This window comes from Peromyscus eremicus, chromosome 4 (assembly GCF_949786415.1).
Source record: "Peromyscus eremicus chromosome 4, PerEre_H2_v1, whole genome shotgun sequence".
In the NCBI taxonomy this organism is placed as follows: Eukaryota; Metazoa; Chordata; class Mammalia; order Rodentia; family Cricetidae; genus Peromyscus; species Peromyscus eremicus.
This window is the reverse complement of record NC_081419.1, coordinates 5,796,794-5,816,390: the sequence shown is the minus strand read 5'-3', so window position 1 is coordinate 5,816,390 and position 19,597 is coordinate 5,796,794. Positions and strand designations below refer to the sequence as shown.

General features: G+C 47.1%; 1 protein-coding gene across 2 annotated transcripts in view; it reads right to left on the bottom strand.

Annotated features, from left to right (window-relative positions):
• Positions 1-19,597, bottom strand: part of Abl1 (ABL proto-oncogene 1, non-receptor tyrosine kinase) — a 114,739-nt gene that overhangs the window by 29,064 nt on the left and 66,078 nt on the right. The window contains exon 1 of one of the 2 annotated variants that reach the window (XM_059260035.1): positions 14,794-14,951. The exons of the other annotated variant lie outside the window; for it this stretch is intronic. Within the exon in view, the coding sequence (XP_059116018.1) occupies positions 14,794-14,872 (79 nt within the window). The 5' untranslated portion in view covers positions 14,873-14,951. Of the gene's footprint in view, positions 1-14,793; positions 14,952-19,597 lie in introns of those variants that run through there. 2 annotated transcript variants of the gene reach the window in all.

Here is a 19,597-nt window from a genome sequence, read left to right as displayed (position 1 = left end):
TTGGGCAGTAAAACCAACCTTGGAGATGAGTCTGACTGCATTCACCTAAAATAATAACAACAAAATGCCAGAAAGCTAAATATAGTAGGCCACCTGTAGTTCCAGCATTAGGGAGGCCTGAGGCAGGAAGAGTGCCTCAAATTCAAGGCTAGCCTGGGTCTTGGAGAGAGTTTGAGGCCATCCTGGGCTAAGTGAGTTCCAGGCTAGTCAGTGCTAGATAGTGAGACCCTGTCTTGAAGAATGAAGGAAGGGAGGGAGGGAGGTGAAAACTGACGCGTGTAAAGGATTCAGTAAGAAGCCAGCATAAGTAACACAGCTCTTTCAATTTCCACTCTTTCAGAAGTCTGTCCTCAGGAGTTTTTTCTACAGGACAAACCTTCACTACTGATGACTGTCACCATGCTCAGTCATTTCATCTCATGCATTGAGAGCAAAGATCACTTCGAGTACAAGAGTCAGATCATGGGGCTACCTCCTAGCTGTGGGAACAGAGAAATCCCAGGTCAGGCCTGTCCTCTGCCCAAGCTTTCCAAGCACTCCGAGTGTTCATGTGGTCAGGGGCTAACTGACTAACTGACCAAAAAGGCTAGTTAAGGAGAGATTTATTTTTGCTTTTGCTTTTTAAACTAATACATAAGACATGCAAACTGTACATTTTAGTGGCATAACATGAAAAGTATATGGAAGTTTAAGGCATGAAACTGTGTGTGTCGTATACTCACAAGTCTATGTGGGTACAGGCCTGTGCCAGAGATGCATGTTGGGTGTCTTCCTCTACTGCTCTCCATCGTAGTTTTTTGACACAGGGGCTCTCACTGAGCCTGAAAGTTCATTATTGTGTCTAGGCTGGCTGGACAGGGAGCTCCTAGGACCCATTCACCTCCACCCAACACTGGAGTTCTGGACACATGCAGCCATGCCTGGCCTTCCCATGGGTGATAGGGACTTGAACTCAGGTCCTCTTGCTTTCACAACAAGTGCTCTTGACTCACTGAGCCGTCTGTCCAGCCCCAGAACCACTTTTTATCAACATGTGACCCTTTCCCCAACCAAGCACTGTCCTTGGGAGTTGAGTGCTATGACTAGAGCCTAAAATCATCTCCTCTAAGTCCCACCTGGAGACCAGGGCCGAGGTCTGCTGCAGAATCTTTCTAAGGCACATGGTCCGCTGTGGTCACTGCAAGTTTTCTTCCCCTAATTCTGTAGCATTTTTTTCAGTTCTGGCCTTTAGGAGTCTTCTTGAAATGCTCATCCTAACTTCATAAAACAACTATTTTCCATGCTGTTGTTTTGTTAGTTTTACATTCAAACATGGTCTGAGATGCACAGGCTAGAAGGAAACACAACAGTCTTTGGTGGGGAGCAGGATGGCAGGAGTGAGCAGCACCTGTGTCCAGGAGAGCACGTTTTTCCAGAGAGGAGAGACTGTCAAGTCAGCAGGTGGGGAAGTGATGCCGGCAGAATAGCTCCTGTGGCCTTACAGAAGTAGACTGTCTGGCAGAGGAGTTCTTTTAAAGAATGATTTAATTTCTATTTATTTATTTTTAAAAATATTTATTTTTATTTTATGTGCATTGGTGTTCTGCCTGCACATTTGTCTGTGTGAGGGTGTCAGATCCCCTGGAATTGGAGTCACAGACAGTTGTGGGCTTCCACATGGGTGCTGGGAATTGAACCTGGGTCCTCTGGAAAACCAGCCAGTGTTCTTAACCACTGAGCCATCTCTCTAGCCCCAACTTATTTTTATTTTTAATTATGTATATGCATGTGTATTTGTGTGCAGATGTATTTACAGGAGTGCAGAAGCCATGGAGGCCATAACGGGCCCGGAAGTAGGTGTTGGATACCCTGGAGCTAGAGTTACGGGTGGTTGTGCGCCACCTGATGTGAGTTCTAGGAACTGAACTGGGGTCCTCTACAAGCATAATACGTGCTCTAAACTGTGGAGGCATCTGTTCAGCCTCTGGTAGAATATTCTTAACACAGGAGGATTCTTACATAACAACAGTGGCTAAAAGATAAATCCTCACTATGGAAAAAAGTGAACAAGACCCATAAACAAACAATTCATGGAAAAATAAAATCATCATTAGACATGGAAAGTGTGTAAAGCCTTGCTAGGAATCAAAGAATGCCAAGTCTTCAAATCGGCAGGCCCTTCTGGACACCAGCAGGAGTATGGGTGAGACATCATGATGCCTGGCGTTCTTCTACAGTGCTTGCAGCAGGGTGTGCACTGTGAGGCTGAGCGTAATACACATCATCCTCAGAGATCACAATCTTTCAACATCTTTGGCAATTTATCCCAAAATACACGAACAATGACTTGTGTACACCAATTTTAAAGATAGCACACAAAAAAAGGAAGGTCCAAAACACCCACTGATCAAGTTAAGCCAGGCTATTCTCCATCCATAGAATAGGACACTGTAAAGGCCACCTGGGATATTTTAATGTTTTCTTTTCCCCCTGAATTTTTGGACACAGGGTTTCTGTGTAGCCCTGGCTGTCCTGGAACTCACTCTGTAGACCAGGCTGGCAACAAACTCACAGAGATTTGCCTGCCTCTGCCTCCCAAGTGCCGGGATTAAAGGTGTGTACCACTAGCCCCCAGCAGGAAGTTCTAGACAGGGCTCAGTGGCAGAACACTAGCCTAGAATGTGCAGGCCCTGGGTTTGATCCTCAATACCACAAATAAATAAACAAAACACCCAAACAACAACAACAAAAAACCTCTCTAATGGCTTGGTAATATGTTTATAACACATTCATTAAATTTTATATCTTGGCATATATAGTAATATCCCAATTTTATAAAAATTGAAAAAAGAACCAAAATGTGAACAGCAGCTAACATAAGGGTGTGGGAGGATTACAAGTCTTTCAGCTGTCTTTACTCTCTCTCCTATATTATGGCTCATTTGTTAAAATGGCCAGGTTATTTTTATAATCAGCTCCCAACCCCAACACTAGAATAACATGTAAACAGAAGCCAGGGATGCTTACATAACAGACAATTTAGAATAAGCAGCTCTGGGGAGGGGCCCCTCCCCTCCCACTGTCCGGAAAGAGCATTTCTGTGTTTCCCTACATGCCCCAAGCCAGGGCCAGCAGCACAAGGCTTTGGAAGGCTGGGCCCGGACAGGAAATGAATGCTGGGTCATGCATACAGAAGTGCTTTTCTTCTCAAATGCCATTTGACCCCTTCTATCAAACATTCTGCTGCATCTGGATTTGATCAAGGTTACATAACCAGGGGAAGTGGCCTGGAAAAACACCTGGAGAAAGCAGGACACAGATCCTGTCCAGAGGTGAGGAGTGAAGCGGGTCTGTGCCCAAGGCTGGGACAGAAGCTGACAATGTAGGTAAGGGGTGAAGGCTTTGTTAGAAGAGCAAACTGTCCTGCAGCTGCCGATCCAACAGAACGGCCTCCAAGCCCTCTCTCCACCCCTCCTCCACCTTCCAGTCCTGGTCCTCAAGTTAACAGCCAAAGCCCAAAGGGAAGTATTGCTCATGCATGCCTCTGGATGGAGACATCGAGTGCAGCCTCGGTTCAACAACAAAACCTTCCAGCCAATTCCCAGTCCAGGCTGATGTCAAAACTGACTCACGGTGAACCGGTGCCAAGTTCCTTTCTTCATTTCATAGCCGACTATGTTCGTCAACCATAAAGATGATCACAGCTCACAAGGCCAAAGTTGCAGAACGCACTCAAATCTGTGTTGCTCAAGACACTAACTTTCTGCCAGTCCCACTGTCAGGAAACCACCCCCATCATCACCACCAAGCCCAAAGGCTTTACTCCACAGACCGCCTCCAAGAGCTCCTCTCCTGTTGTCTCAGCAAGTCTTTGGTGGTAGTTAACCCTTGGACAATAACCTGCAGTGTGTGCTAGGATTCATTTTCTTCCCCACCACAAGCACTTTCTGCTGTGTTCCTCTGAATCACATTTTAAATATATCTGATCTGGATGTTTAAATGTGCCTGTTGTCCCCTTTAAGACCATTTTGTTCTGTTGCTGTGAGTTAGTAAGCATGTCGCTGCCCATCAGTGACACTTGGCAAGAGTTGCTCATCAGCCAGCTGCAGCACCAAGGATTGGTGCCATCTAAAAACTGCCTCCAAGTGACTAGAAAGCCCTGGCTCCGCTAGGAGGGTATCAGACTATTGGAAAGTTCGATAGGAGCCATACTACAAAACTCCCTGGGTCTGTGCATGATTAGCTTGTTTGGACAGTACTCTAGGAAAACGGTTTGGATCTTTCGAGTGCAAGTTAAAGATCATTTAAAAAAAAATCCTATTCAAGGTCGTGAGTCACTGATGAAAAATGTTTACAAAAGATTCTCGGATATAGCATATCTGGTCTAGACTGCTGTGAGCAGTGAGGGGAGCGGATGCTGGCCCCTGAGTTCTAGGGGCAGGAGACTTCACTGTCCCAAGGGGAGAGGAGACTTCACCTCCAGGAAAAACATCTCTAGGAAGCTCCTGCCTTCCTTTTGGCACGGTACCCAGGTCCCGTGGAGTGCAGGGCAGGCAGCTGCACAGCACTCACTGCTAGCCTCACCTTGGGCTCTGGGAGTCACTTCCGGATGGGGGAGGGCAGAGCAGAAATGTGTCCCTGAGCACACAGTTGTTTCCCGTGCTCAGTCCCAGGACTGAGCTTTAGCTGCTTTCGTCTTATTTCCTTGGTGGCCCCTTTGAGATTTCCTCTGGCTCAAGGAATCTCTGTAATGCACAGATCTGTAAAACAGACCCTTTGCAAAGGAGAGGGCTTCGTGTTTTAGCTCCTCTGTGTTCCAGCTGATGAGGTCATGCTCAGAATATTCTTAAGTCAGTCTGTAACTGCTTCAATGCACTCTTCACAATGTGAATTTGGAGAAGTATTCCCACAATGTGAACTTGCCGAGAGCAATTCCATCCCTTTTGTAACTCAGACCTTTACATACAGTTCAGTTAAAGACAAAAATTACATTGAACAAAACTCAGCCTTTCTATTACCCTCACACCCAGCACCTGCAACAGCAGGTCATGGATGCAGAAGAGCTAGCGTGGAGGAGAAGGTAACAAGAACAGAGCCATTGGTGGCCTCTGGGCTGCTCCCTGGAAGCAGCAGCTGGGGAGAACTGACAAGGCTGCAAGAGTGGACACCCAGGAGGGGCTATGTCTCTGGGATGCAGTGATAGAATAGATGGGGTCTCCTTGGGAGAGGAGACTGGAGCCAGAGGCAGCACTCAGCAAAGAAGAGAATGATTATCTAAGGCCAGCCTGGCACCCCGATCTCAATAGAAGCATGCTGCTTTATGAATACCTTAGCTAAGAGACTCTAGGGAGCGCTTTGTGAGGCAGCCGTGGTATGTGGACACCTGACTTCTGCTGGAGACTGGTATTGTCTTCTGTTTCCTGTGTTCTTAAAGAAGCAAATGGCCGGTTCCAGCTAAAGGTTAGAGAAGCAAAGATGGTCTTCCCTTGCAAGGTCATGGGACCTCCGAGCCAGGACAACTTCTGCACAGGGCTGCTGAGGCACCCAATGAGACCCAGAGACCAAAACACCTACCATGAAGAAGAGTCCCCTGGAGGCTGGTGTATGCTAGTGACCAGACCATATTATGCAACTTTCTCTTAAAACAGCCCCCCCCCCCTTTCTGGGTATTATGGCACTAAATGAAATAGGCCTCTACAGAAACCCCTTTTTGACTCATCCCAATGTTTAAGCATTTTCCTTGCAATCTTTCTATTACAATGCACTTACCCGGTCAATTAAAACAAAATGGAATTCTCCCTGAATCAATGATCCTGTCAAACAGCCCAAATACCAACCTTTCTGAAGATACAATCCTTGTTTCCAAAGTAAAAAACAAAGGCATTTTGCCTCACCCTTTAAAAATCTATTATTGGGGCTGGAGAGATGGCTCAGCGGTTAAGAGTACTTGCTACTCTTGCAGAAGATCTGAGTTAGGTTTCCAGCACCCACATAGCAGGGGTGGGGCTCACAGCTGTCTGTAACTATAGCTTCAGATCTGATACCCTCTCTGGTCTCTGTGGGCACCTGCACACGTGTGGCATATACATTAAAAAATAAATAAGGGCCGGGTGGTGGTGGCGCACGCCTTTAATCCCAGCACTCGGGAGGCAGAGCCAGGCGGATCTCTGTGAGTTCGAGGCCAGCCTGGGCTACCAAGTGAGTTCCAGGAAAAGGCGCAAAGCTACACAGAGAAACCCTGTCTCGAAAAGCCAAAAAATAAATAAATAAATAAATAAATAAATAAATAAATAAATAAATCAGAGTAAATCATTAAAAAATTAATCTATTGGGTTTTTTTAAAAGATTTATTTTATTTATTATGTACACAGTGTTCTGTCTGCATGTGTCTTTGCAGGCCAGAAGAGGGCACCAGATCTAATTGCGGGTGGTTGTGAGCCACCATGTGGATGCTGGGAATTGAACTCAGGACCTCTGGAAGAGCAGTCAGTGCTCTTAACCTCTGAGCCATCTCTCTAGCCCGTTTTTTTGTTTTTTTTTTGTTTTTTTTTTTTTAAAGACAAAGTTTCTCTGTGTAGCCCTGGCTGTAGCTCGAATCTTAAGATGGTCTTATTAATAAAAAACCCGGAGCCAGATATTGGGATAAATACTGGAAAGATCAGAGAGACAAAGGAACAAGCCACAGGCCACAGTCACTTCTCACCTCACCAACTCCACAAATCCTAACTGAATGCCTGAGTTCTCAGCTGAAAAGGCTTTAGTTCCTGTCTCCTCACGCTTTATATACCTTTCTCTGCCTACCATATCACTTCCTGTCTCAACCTTCCTAATGCTGGGATTAAAGGCTTATGATTTCCAAAGCAAAGGCATGAGATCTCAAATGCTGGGATTAAAGATGTGTGCCATCACTGCCTGGCATCTGTTTAATCTAGTGGCTTGTTCTGTCCTCTGACCTTCAGGCAAAGTTTATTAGGGTACACAATATATCACTACATTTCCCCTTTTTTGTCTAAAATAATGAAAGATTATAACTAATGTAAGAAAAACTATATACAATAAGTACAATAAGTATATACAATATATACAGTCAAAAATTACATTAACAATGTCCAGTCCATGAATATTTGACAGATTCAGAGAAAATACTCCATATTTTATCCTATTTTGGTGAGTTCAAAGTGTTGTACCTAACTCACTTTCTATCCTAACTTGCATTACCAACCCCAAACTATCTTTTGATGTTTTTTGAACTTACACACCTGGCTGTTCTGGAACTCACTCTATAGACCAGGCTGGCCTCGAACTCAGAGATCTACCTGCATCTGCCTCTTGAGTGCTGGGATTAAAGGTGTGCACCACCACCACCCAGCTTAAAAATTAATCTATTGTTAAAGGCTATAATTTCATGGAAATGCTGTAACTATTTCTTAATTTTAGCTTTTATGATTATTATAATTTGGAGTGGGTTCTCTCCTTTGACCTTTATGTAGGTTCTGAGGTAGAACTCAGGTCATCAGACTTGCCTGGCAAGCATTTTATCCACTCAAGTCACCTCGACAGCCTTCTAAAGACTTTTTAAAATATAGACACCACCAGCTTCCCAAACCTCTCCGAGCATCTGTGACCCATACCCCTGTCAGCACTCTCTCTCCTTTCTATAGCACAGTACCTACCCATCAGCCACCCCACTTCTATACTCTATACTACCTTCCATGGAAGAGTCCTTTTGAAATACCAATCGTACTACTTCCTGCCTGTCACTGGTCAGCCACCATTATTAAGTGTTATCCAGGTAATGTTCAGAATATCTTGTGCCTGGCAAGCTGGGTGGCTGTTGGCAGCTTTTTAGACACTGCTTGGTCTTAAGCCTGCACGGGCCTCAGAAAATGCACTGTCAGTCCTATCCATGGCAGAGAAACTTCAGGCTTCTCCAAGGCCCTTCAGAGTCTTGGTGGGGAGCTGTACTCTCCCATCTTTCCATCCAGCTTCCCAGTCCTTGCTGCCTCACCTGACTGACCCTGACAGCCACCACTCACTGCCCTGGCAGACCCTTCCCAGCCTGCAATATCCTCGGGGCCTCCCATCTGCCACTGCGCCTCCCTCCTGCCTCTGTACAGCACTGCCTTTTTACTGCTCCCTCTCCACACCTGAGCACCTGGGACTGCCTCTGCTATCACACATATAGAACCTTCTGTGTCCCTGCCTTGGGTTCTGACACAGACAGGCCAGATTAAAATCTCAGAACCATTGTATCCAAGGTGCTCCTTCCTGTGCCTGTCTCACGGACACCAACAGCTTCAGCCTGCCAGACCCTCAGGAGGGGTCAGCACAGTAGGGGTCAGCACAGTAGAGCTCTGCCGGGAAGCTCAGATGCAGAACTGAAAAGTGCACTGTAATAATCTGTTAGCCCAAACAAAGCTAGCAGAAAGAGGACAAAGTGACCTGACCAGCACAGCCCAGGGATCACCAGTTGTTTTCAACGAAACATAAGCTATGGCCAAGATCCTAAACAGTGGAGGACACAAAAATACATCTCTCTGTGCTTTCAAACTAAACAAGCAGACAGTGTGGTGCAGCCATGGATGTCGCTATGGACTGTTCCAGAAGTTCCTGCATTGACTGCAGACTCCAGATGTCCACAGTGAATCTGCTGACCACACAAGGGTTTTTATCCTGTCTCAGACCATGTACAGCAGACTGAGAGCCAGGGATGGTGTCTTCTGGGTCCCTTGGGACCTGACTGAACTGGACCACCCACTGGTAGCTAACTCCTCTACAAAGTCTCACTAACCATTAGCATTTCTATTAGGTCACTGAAATACACGCACGCACGCACGCACGCACGCACGCACGCACGCACGCACGCGCGGGATTCAGGCTCCAAAAAGCCATGTCTCACTGTACCCCCATCCCAGAGTCAAAGTCAATTTTAAGATGCACTGTGTAAAACGTACTACATCTTAGGAGGGTGTAGTGAACGTTGAGGCTCTACAGACTCAGGTGCGAGGTCCAGCTACTCCCTGGGGTGAGCAACAGCTAATGACCCATGATGAGGACTGGCACCACAGCCGACCCTTCAGCATCACCCCCTTCCAGAGGAAAGGAACGGGAGCCCAGTGAGGTGACAGCACCTGCTAGACTCTCCTCCTCTAGTTCTGCCTCAGCTGGCACCTGTCAGCGCACCCATTTCCAGTCTCGTCTCCGTCCCTCCTGCTGGTCATTCTCCCTGCATCTCCGCCCATGTCCAGTCTCCCTTCCCTCCCTCTTTTCCCTTTCCTCTCCTGACTTGGTTACCTTTGTCTCCCTATCTTCTCGGCTCCCTTTCTACTCCCTTTCTTTCCTCCCCAACTCTACTTCCTACAGGTATCTCTCGCGTCTCACTTCTCCACCACCATACTCAATGGTATGTGTTAGGAAAAGGGACTTGAGCATTTGAATAACGGTTCCCACCTAAGGATAGTTATACTCTCAAAAGAAAAGGGCTGGCTGGGGAGATGACTCACTGCATAAAGTACTTGCCATGCAGGCATAAGGACCCGAGTTTGTAAACCTGGAACACAATCTGGGGCCAGCTAGCCTGTTGTACACAGTGCTCTAGTAAACAACAGAGACCTGGTCTCAAACAAGGTAGAAGGCCAGGACTGACAACCAAATCTGTCCTCTGACTTCCACAAATGCAGATGTGTGCAATGTCTATGCACATCTCTATGCACACTCACTCACGCACAAACCACAAACATATTATGTACACACACAGAAAAAAGGGCAAGTAACTCTTTCTGTCACTTCTGCAACTACGACCTCACCATGCAAGGAAACAGGGCCGACCAGCTGACCACTGTTAAAAGTGGGTAATATGTGCAAGGGAGTTCTTTACTATTTGCTTTTGATAGGACTTAAAATTTCCATGGCGTCGGGGAACGGCATTCCCACTGGCTTATACCTGTAATTTCAACACTTGAGTGGCTGAGGCTGGAGGACTGCTATCAGCTTGAGGCTAGCCTAGGCTACATGAGACCCTGTCTCAAAGTAAATAAATAGAAAAAAAAATCTAAGGATACATTTTATAAATTGTCATTTTATGAATTATGACTATGAAGGAAAATTCTTCCAGTATCTCATTTGATCTTTTGTTCTAATTTTGCATGATGCATGTGTGTGTGTGCGCGTGTCTGCTGGCGTATGTATATGCTAGGTTTTGTGGGGGGCTCTTGTTTTGTCTTTGAGGCAGGGTTCACTATGTTGGCTGTCCTGGAACTCACTCTGTAGACCAGGCTGGACTCGAACTCACAAAGATCCGCCTGCCTCTGCTTCACAAGTGCTGGGATTAAAGGCGTGCCTACCAGGCCCAGTATATGGATGTTTGTATGTGTATGAATATGGATGTGTGTACACATGTATATATAAAGATCATCCTCATAACCTTCCTTTATCAGTCCCCACTACCACCACCCTGTGCTGGGGTTACAAGTATGAGCACTAGCCTGGCTTAGTGAAAACCTGTCTATTCCCATTTTTCCATGTCTGTCTCAGACCAGTAATTATACCAGCACAATTACAATGACTCAATTTTTAAAAGCTCTGAGCAGCACAGGATTTTAGTTTGTAAATGCCTGGGGCTGTAGAAATATTTCCTCTGCAGAAGAGAAGTAAGATACTAAGCAAAAATCAATGGGAATGCTTCATGTACTATTAAAATAGTCACCATGGGACTAAGGAGAGGATCAAGGAAGGGAAGATAGTTTTCAACTTAAATCTAAGAAGAGAGGGACTGGAGATGACTCAGTGTCTAAGAGCACTGGTTACTCTTCTAGAGGCCCCAGGTTCAATTCCCAGCATCCATCCACACAGTGGCTTACAGCCATGTGTAACTCCAATTCCAGAGGATCAGATGCCCTCCTCTGACCTCTGCAGGCATCAGGCATCACATGTAGTCCACAAACATACATGCAGACAAAACAAGCATAAGATAATAATACAATTTTTAAAATCTAAGAGACAAAGCATAAGATAATAATGGAATTTTTAAAAATCTAAGAAGACAAAGTATTAGTTTTATTGCATGTGCATTTTTAAAATTTCAAAATAATTTATTAACAAGAAAAAGTATGGGTGGGTCTAGCTCAATTCTATCATTACTTCAGCCATCAGAGAAACCAGTAAAGCCTCCATTTTAGATTGCTAAAGATCTGTTTATAATAAAAACAGCTCACATTTGCTGGCTCTTGCTCCATGACAGGCTCTGGATTGAACAATTTACATGATGTCTCTCAACAATGAGGTGGAAACTACTATGAGCCTCGTTTTATAAATAAGAGCATGTCAGCTCAGAGAGCACCATGCCTAAATCATCGGAGAGGGTGCCTGGCTCCAGAACTGCATGTCTACACATCAGGGACCTAGGGATGGGAGAGGAAGGTCAACACAACTGAGGGTAGGAGGAGAGGCTGCTAGGGATCAGAGCGGGAAGCTCAAGGCTCCTAGGACTTGGAAGGGAGGCCCAGCAATATCTGAGGGCACCAGAGAGCAACCCCAGTTAGCAGAAACACATGCATTTGCCTCAGCTGTTTTTAAAGTGGTCAAAAGGGTTCTCACGGGTCCTTAAGCCAGCCCACAAGCTAGAAAGAGGAAGTCTCCCTGACCCGGACAGAGGAAACGGAAGTCAGAGTCACATGGGGGAGCTTCTAACGCCAACTTCTAAGTGCTGCCACAAAAGTGATCTAGTGGCCTTCCCTTGGGACATCAACAGGGCTAGTCTGAGAACTAGTCTAGGGTCACATACTGTCACATCATAAAAGCTCAATGATATTAACACCACCCAAAATGACAAAGACTGGTCTGCTAGGTGACAGAAAGAGCCCGGGATCCTCTTGTTCCTAAACAAGGGAAGCAAGTGATGACCTCAGGAGATTATTCAGAGCCCAGTTCTAAAAGCACAGCAATGTGGCTGGCACTGCAGGAGGTACTGGCTGGACAGTCTCATGCTGAGGAGCTTCAGAGTGGGCTCTTCAAATAAATGAGAGAGGTCAACCAGAGTTCACTTTGCAGCCAGCACACACCCAGAGCCCATGGACCTCCCCACACCATGTGGATGACTACAAACGCGGTCTTTCATGTGCCCAGGGTTAGGGACTTGACAAGACTGGGGTTCCAAGTGGACCAAAGACTAAAACTTCTTTGGTCATTCTGAATAGATACCGGAGAGTGAAATCCCAGCATCACAAAGCTCCTTATAAACGTAAGCTACCTCTAGAGGGGCATGCTTTTTCTTTTAGAAAAACAAAACAGAAAAATAGTGATTGCCTCTCGGGAGAGAACAGGAGGGCCAATTGCTTTTCAATGACTACTCTTTCAGGACTTCCTTACAGGTATTTTTCTGTTTGCATAAACAAATGTCAGCAGCCCTGCTGCTGTAAGAAAGTAGGTGTTTACCCGTGCCAGGTGCAGAAGGGAAGGACTGGTCTAGGGCAGGTACTAGCTGGGAGTTTCTGAAGATGCTGTTAAATGAAGACAGTGTGTTCCATGAGACAAATGGTTGATCCACAGTTTGGGGCTAAGAGTGGGCTTTCCAGGCCAGGCACTGTGGTGCAAGCCTGTACCCTAGGTGCTCAGCAGGCTGCGGTAGAAGGATGCCAGGTTCAGGGCCTGTCTGTGTTAGAGACTGAGTTCATGGCCTGCCTGGACAACGTGGCAAGACCCTGGCTCAAAATTCAAAAGTTGGGAGGGGCCTGTGGATGTAGTTCAAGGCCCTGGGTTCCAATGCCCCAAACTTATTTTTTTTAAAGTGGATTTCTTGGAGCCAGACGGCACAAGTTCAAATCCTGGCATCATCACTTGTTAGTTCTGTCATCTCAGGGAAGTCACCCAACCTTTTGGTGCCTCAGTTTCTTACCTAACAAGATGAGATAGTCAGTTAGTTCGTCTGGAGTGCAGACAGTGCGTGGCCCACCACAGCCACCTAACAACTACTGCTGCCCTTGTTGGCCATGCCTTCTCTGACAGCTAGGCCCAAGGAGCAGGGAGCATGCATTTGGTAATAATGGAAAACTCACCATATTCAATTCCCTCGGACGCTGAGTGGTTGTTGATGAACTGATTGATTGACTTAGGATGTTAGTAGGAAAAGAAAAGCCTGGATTATTTCTCCAGATGCTGGCAACCGCTCTCGTCCCCTGAGACAGACAGCACTTCCGTCTTTAAGACATAATTACTGAGCTGGGTTGATTCTCTCAGCTACAGAACAAGAATTCCGAACACAGTGAGCAGAAAGAACTCCTGGAGAGACACTTCCTGGAAAAAGCCTTACTGTGTGGACACTTCTTTGGGGCTTTACTTTAGAATTCACTTTAAGGCTTGCTGGAATAAGACTACGGATTTTTTTCCCTCCTAAAACAATAATTAAGCCAGCCAGATCTGCACTAAATCCCATTTTACCCTCAGGAACAAGCTGATACCCAAGCAAAGCTGTGCTGTGACCTAACTGCAGTTACAAAAGTCCATTCATCTCTGTCTCCAGCAGCGGCCTCAAAATGGAGATGATAGAGCCTCACGCTAACTGGATACAGATGGGAGGGTGTGCACAGAATGTGGAGATGATAGAGCCTCATGCTAACTGGATACAGATGGGAGGGGTGTGCACAGAATGTGGAGAGACTTGGAAAAAGTAAGCAGTGTATTAACTGAAGATGATTCTGGCTGTTCAGATGCCAATTTTGGGGGACAAATAAACCAACTCCTCCCTCCAAATGTTAGACTCTGAGCTCATGCCATCCACAAGAGGCTCCTCTAAGGGATCTATCCCCTGAAGTCCTGGAGAGAAACAGAGTCCTGAGTACGGCTGTGGCAAAGGGGAAACACACTCCACCTGTGCCGGACACAAGTTTGCCATGGGTTATGTGGGGCCCTTCAGGCCTTTGGGTCAGAGTTGAAAAGGAAAGAAAAGTATGTTAGAGAACTGAAGAGCCTCTATTTCTCCCTCATTTCTAGAAAGAGAAAGACTAGAAAACAGTAGAAATCAAGATTGTTCTAAAATAAACTTGCCATTTTTCCTCCTATTTGAACTCCTACATGAAACAACCAGGAAGCCCAGGCACCGCGAGCCTGTGAGGGCCTCTGCCCTTCCTTCTGTAGAAGGCAACAGTCCCCACAAGAGGTCAACTGTGTCCTAACAGGCTTGGCCAAGGCCCAGCCCAGCCCCCTCCACTCACCCTCTCCCCTCTGCCATCCTTTCGGGTGAGAACCACACACTCCAGACCACAGGAGGGAATCGGAGGGCCGGCCAGAGTAAGGCAGGCAGAAGCAGGCTCTAAGTTTATGCAAAGAACTAAACATTAGGGGCTCCCCACCAAGCACCAAACTGGACGCTCTCAAACCTCTGGAAATACCAAGCAAAACCATTCTGTTTCCCTCCTAAAAAGAGAAACTTCCCAAGACCTCTTCTTCGTGGTCTGCAGAAAGGTGGGGGTGGGGGTAGAAAGTTCACACTAAATTCTGTACCCATAAATGGTAGAGCGGGATCCCTTTGTACTCGGCACTTGGTGGAGGCCCACCTTTGTGACACATAATTCCCAGTTAGCGGTAGAAACGCCACAACTTGGGCTCACGAGGACTCTAAGGCCTGGGGCTCTCTGGCTTTTTCAAACTTTCTGGGCGGGAGCCGCACCATGCGCTGGGGCCTCGCCAGCACCAGAGCCACGGCTCTCGGGAAGTCCGCTTGGATCAGCGAGTGCCCGAGGTGGCCTCAGAAGGAGAAGGCTAGGGATCGGGAGTGCGCAGGACAGTCCCGGCGGGTCTCCCGTCCGGGCAGGGGTTTACCTTCCAGGTAGCAGCTGGAGGACGAGGAGAGCCCCTTCTTGGATTTGCAGCCCACCAGCTTCAAGCAGATCTCCAACATGGTCCCACGGCCGCGACGAAGGCCCCGTTGCCCCGCCGCCCCGGGCCCCCAGCCCCGCCAGGCCGCGCTCACCGGGCTCCCAGCCCTGCCTGCGCCCGGGCCCGCGTCCCGCCTCCCGCCTAGGCCGGTAACAAAGGGCCGTGCGCCCCGCCCCGCCCGGCCCTTAACCCCCTCCTGGCCAAGGGAAGGCAGCAGCCCCACGCCCTCCCCAGCTGCCTCGTGTCGGGGAAGGTCGGTGGAAATGCAAATTCCTCCTGAGTTACCAAGACTAGTGTCGTTTATATTCGGGGAGCGACTGTGATTAAGCCTAAAGTGGGTGTCTGAGGAATGTGAACAGTCAGGGCTGGAACCCACAGGAATACCGAATACCGGACGCTGCTCCAACCATTCATTTAGACCTGGAGACGTGAGTTTAAACTTAGGGAATTCCGTCTCCATAGTGAATGTTCACTGTGGGCTGGAATGGCGGCCCTTCTTGACCTCATTTTCAGGAGAACTTTCCCTCTTTTTTTTGGCGCCATGGGCCATCAATGGCGTTGAGTTCTTACACTTTCCTAAACGCTAGCTAGAGGAGGTTACCAACAAGATTTGAACTAAGCAATAATCACAGCAGTGGCCTACTGGCACAGATTCAGAATCTAGATTGGTGGGAAACAAAGACCCCAAACTACAGCCAATAATTTAATAAAAAGCCACCCAAGTTCCAATGACAAAGGGAAAATAAACTTATGAAAGAATGTTACATAACTAAAAATCTGGTCCACACCCTCTAGCACATGAAGAGCTGACCTGGCACATGAAGAGCTGACCTGTACCAGGATGGTCCTCTATGAGAAGGACCCCCATGTGCCTTGCCATCCATAGGGCATGTACACCACAATCCTGTGAGGGAAGTCAGATCATCACCCTGATTCTTCATGTGAAAACAGACATTCAAGAAGTTCACATGGTAGGAACCGGAAGACATGCACTCAGTCAGGGTTTATCTGGCTCCAAAGTTTGGCCTCCTGACCAGTGGGTTAGGCGTCCCTCCCACTAAGAACCTAGCTTTCAAGCACTGGATAGCTGGATGCGTGAGGTTGTCATGACCTGCTTCAGAGAAAGTCTTAGTTAAGGGACTCTGGTTCCAAAAGAAAGAAAAGCTGGGCAGTGGTGGCACATGCACTCAGGAGGCAGAGGCAGGCGGATCTCTGTGAGTTTGAGGCCAGCCAGAGCTACACTGGGAAACCCTCTCTCAAAAAAACAAAGAAGGGGGACAGCGGGGCTAGCCTACCCTACAATGCTGAGAGCCCAGGGTGTCTGGAACACTAGGCACAGGGAAGGAAGGAGCAAGGTCTCCACTTAGGTCTGCCTAAAACAGCAGATTTCACCAGCAGTGCCCTGTCTGTGTCTGTCACAGGCCTCTCAGCCAGGATGTCATGCACTTTTCGGAAGTGCCCTCCCTACCTAGTGCTAATCACCACTGCAATCTGTCTGCTGAAGCCAAGGGGACCTGCTTCGCTACTGGTGCAGGTCAGGCCTCAGGAGCGCCCAACGGGGCCTACAGAACTGAGGCCACCCACCACCTGGAGACCAATAGGCAAGTACACCAACTGGATCCTTTCCTGATCCTTAGAGACCATATTCTGTGAGAGCCCACGTGCTGTCTAGTGTTGTCTTGAACCTTCCAACCTCCACATGATGCCAGCAGTAACATTGAGAGGTGTGCCACCAGCACAAACACAACAAATGATGCAGTATCTGTCTGTTCTGCTACCATTTTGAAAGTCCAAGGGTCTTGGATCAGACTATAATGAAGTCCGTCATACAGCATATCAGATCATAGGGTTATTTATATTCAGATTGGCGCTTAATGCCAAGAACTACACATTAAAAGGCATTTTGAAATTCTAACACTATCCTTGAATATTGCTCTTTAATACAAGTCAGACATTTACTCACATGTGCTGGACTTCATACTGGGATGTAAGCTTGTTTTTAAAAGCTAATGACTGCTATGAATATTCTGCTCTTATGGATACAATGACCTTATCCTCTAAAATCCTCTCTAAATGAGTAATACTTATCAATTGTCCAAACCCTTTATAATTTAGATATAAAACTATTCATCAATAGGCCTGGCACTATGCTCTAAGTGGCAATGATCATGGGGGCCATTGCCAAGTTGCACACCAACACAACAGACTGAACTCTTCTTTCCAGATACAGCTTTTGAACTCTGGCAAGATGGGAAGAGCAATGTGTACAAGCAAACAGTCAAGTCTCAGTCGTCTGAAGGAAGAAAGGCCTGAGACTGCACCTCCATCAGCCCAAAGCAGAAAGCCAATGACTGAAAAATAAAACACACCAGGCATGAGGGGGCATGCCTGTAATTCCAGCACTTGGGGGCAGAGGCAGGAACACTGCCACAAGTTCAAAGCCAGCCTGGGATACAGGCAATTTTTCTAGGCCAGTCAGGGCAATAATGAGACTGTCTCAAAGCAAACAGAAAGAAGATGGGTAACAGACGTAGAAAGGAAGACGAAAGGACCAAGGCTTATGTGCCACTGTCACCTGGGAAATCTACAGACCTGCACCGTACAACCAGTCTGTGCAAGTGCTCCGAGACCTCCAAGTGGCGTGGCAACGCTGCACAGTTTCATTCCCCCTCCCATACAACAAATAAATAAACGTAACAAAAGTTTAAAATGTATTGCTAGAGAGCGGCCACCTGGTCAGTGCTGAAAGTGCAGTCCACGGATGAACCTGGTACCGAAGCTGCTGTGCCTGCTCACTATCCTGTCCGGGTCGCAGCCTACTGCGTCAGATTGTGTGGGCGAAACTGCGGAAGCCCCAGAGGACCCTGTGTCTGTGAGCCCAGGGGCCACTCTGGAAGAGGGAAAGACTGATGATGTATTTTACCAGGAATGGAACAGATGGGGATGGATGGATTTTATGAATCTGGAATTTACTCATCTGAAAACAACTTGTGAATTGAAGAAATATGTCACAGTAGAATAAGTTAACCAAAAGAGGATCCTGAAGCTTTTAGATTGGATTTATTTTAAAATTTGGGTTCAGCCTCTTTAAAAAACAATGGGGCAGGCCCCCACCATAGCAATGGGTCAAGAGGAGGCAGGAGGCAGGAAGAAGGGCCCTTTAGGTGGCAGGCCTGGCTGGGAGTGCGGGTGGAAGGGAGGCAGGGGGTCTTACAAGAGGTCTGGGAAGGCCCTCCACAACTGAGTCCTGCCCTCTTTTCAGCACAGTTGGTCATGCTGGGGGAACAGGGAGTTTGTTTCACAAGCACAGGCCAACACAGCCCACAGCCTACAGGCTCTCATTCATTGGCCAATTTCTCTAGCTTGGTGCATATGCCCGGTATGTCTATCCAGAGAATTAGACAGCTGAACTGATCACAAGAGCCACAGCACTTTCCTGCCCCACAAGGACACACGTGTCCCCGTAAGTCGCATAACCTTTGAGTCAGAACTATTTGTTAGTCACCAGTCACAGGCCACTAAGGCCCAGTGACTTCAGCCTGGGAAAGCCAGGTAACTGACAAGGCCAAGCAGCAGAGATTAGATGAGCTTGAACACGTTGGCAATCTGCTTGAAGCTGGTGGGCTGCAAATCCAAAAAGGGGCTCTCTCCTCATCTCCCAGATGCTATTCAGAAGGTAACCCTGGCCAGGGTTCAAGGACCTGCCAGGACTGTCTTACCCCAGCCCTGTGTACTTCCTGTCCCTAGCCTTCTTCCTCCGAGGCCACTGTAACGCTTGTGGGTCCAGCGGACTTCCCAAGCCTCATTCACAACTGCAGTTTCCTCATCTGTGGTCGTAAGAGTGGGCTGGACACTGGAAATAATGTACAGAAACCCTGACACAGAAAGTGCACGGTGAACTGCTAACATCATTTCCCAGAGGACCCTGCACCAGCTGGGAACAGCACTCTTGCATGAGCACAAGGTCTAAGTCGAGAGCACAAATGAACACTGAATCAAGAATAAATGGAAAGCCCAGTGGTGGTGGCACATACCTTTAATCCCAGCCCTTGGGAGGCAGAGGTAGGTGGAACTCTGTAAGTTCAAGACCAGCCTGGTCTACAGAGCGAGTTCCAGGACAGCCAGGGCTACACAGAGAAATTCTGTCTCAAAAAACTAAAATAATAATAATGACTGGAAAAGGCATAATCTGAGCGAGCTCTAGGAGAATGCTGGGTCCAGAGGTTGTACTAAGGACAAGAGATCTGTTAACTTTGTGAAGGGTAAGAGTCACTGGCCGTGGGCCAGGAGCATCAGGGTTCAAATGTCACAAAGACTAATTTTTCATCTACAGCCAGTGTTGGGGAGTTTGGGACCCAGCCCCTCCAGCCCACGTCTTCACTAGCCTCCCCTGCATACCCCAACAATGCACCTGATCTACTCCATCCCTGGGATGTCTAGGCTGATTTTCAGTGAGGGCCCAGAGCAAATTCTCTTTCTAGAAAAATCTCATAATTTGGGAGGTGGAAGCAAGGGTATCAAGAGGCCAACCAGCCTAGGCTAAGTAGAGACTGTCTCAGAAACAAAACAAAAATTTCATTTTATATACACATATATATGACTTTATTTTATAATCTGTATAGACATATTTATTCAAACAAATCTTTTAGTTTGATAAAATGAATAATATTAGTGTGCTCATGTTAATTATTTTCTTACTTTTAATCAAAGTACTATACATACTTGGTTAAAAAAATCAAGCAGCATG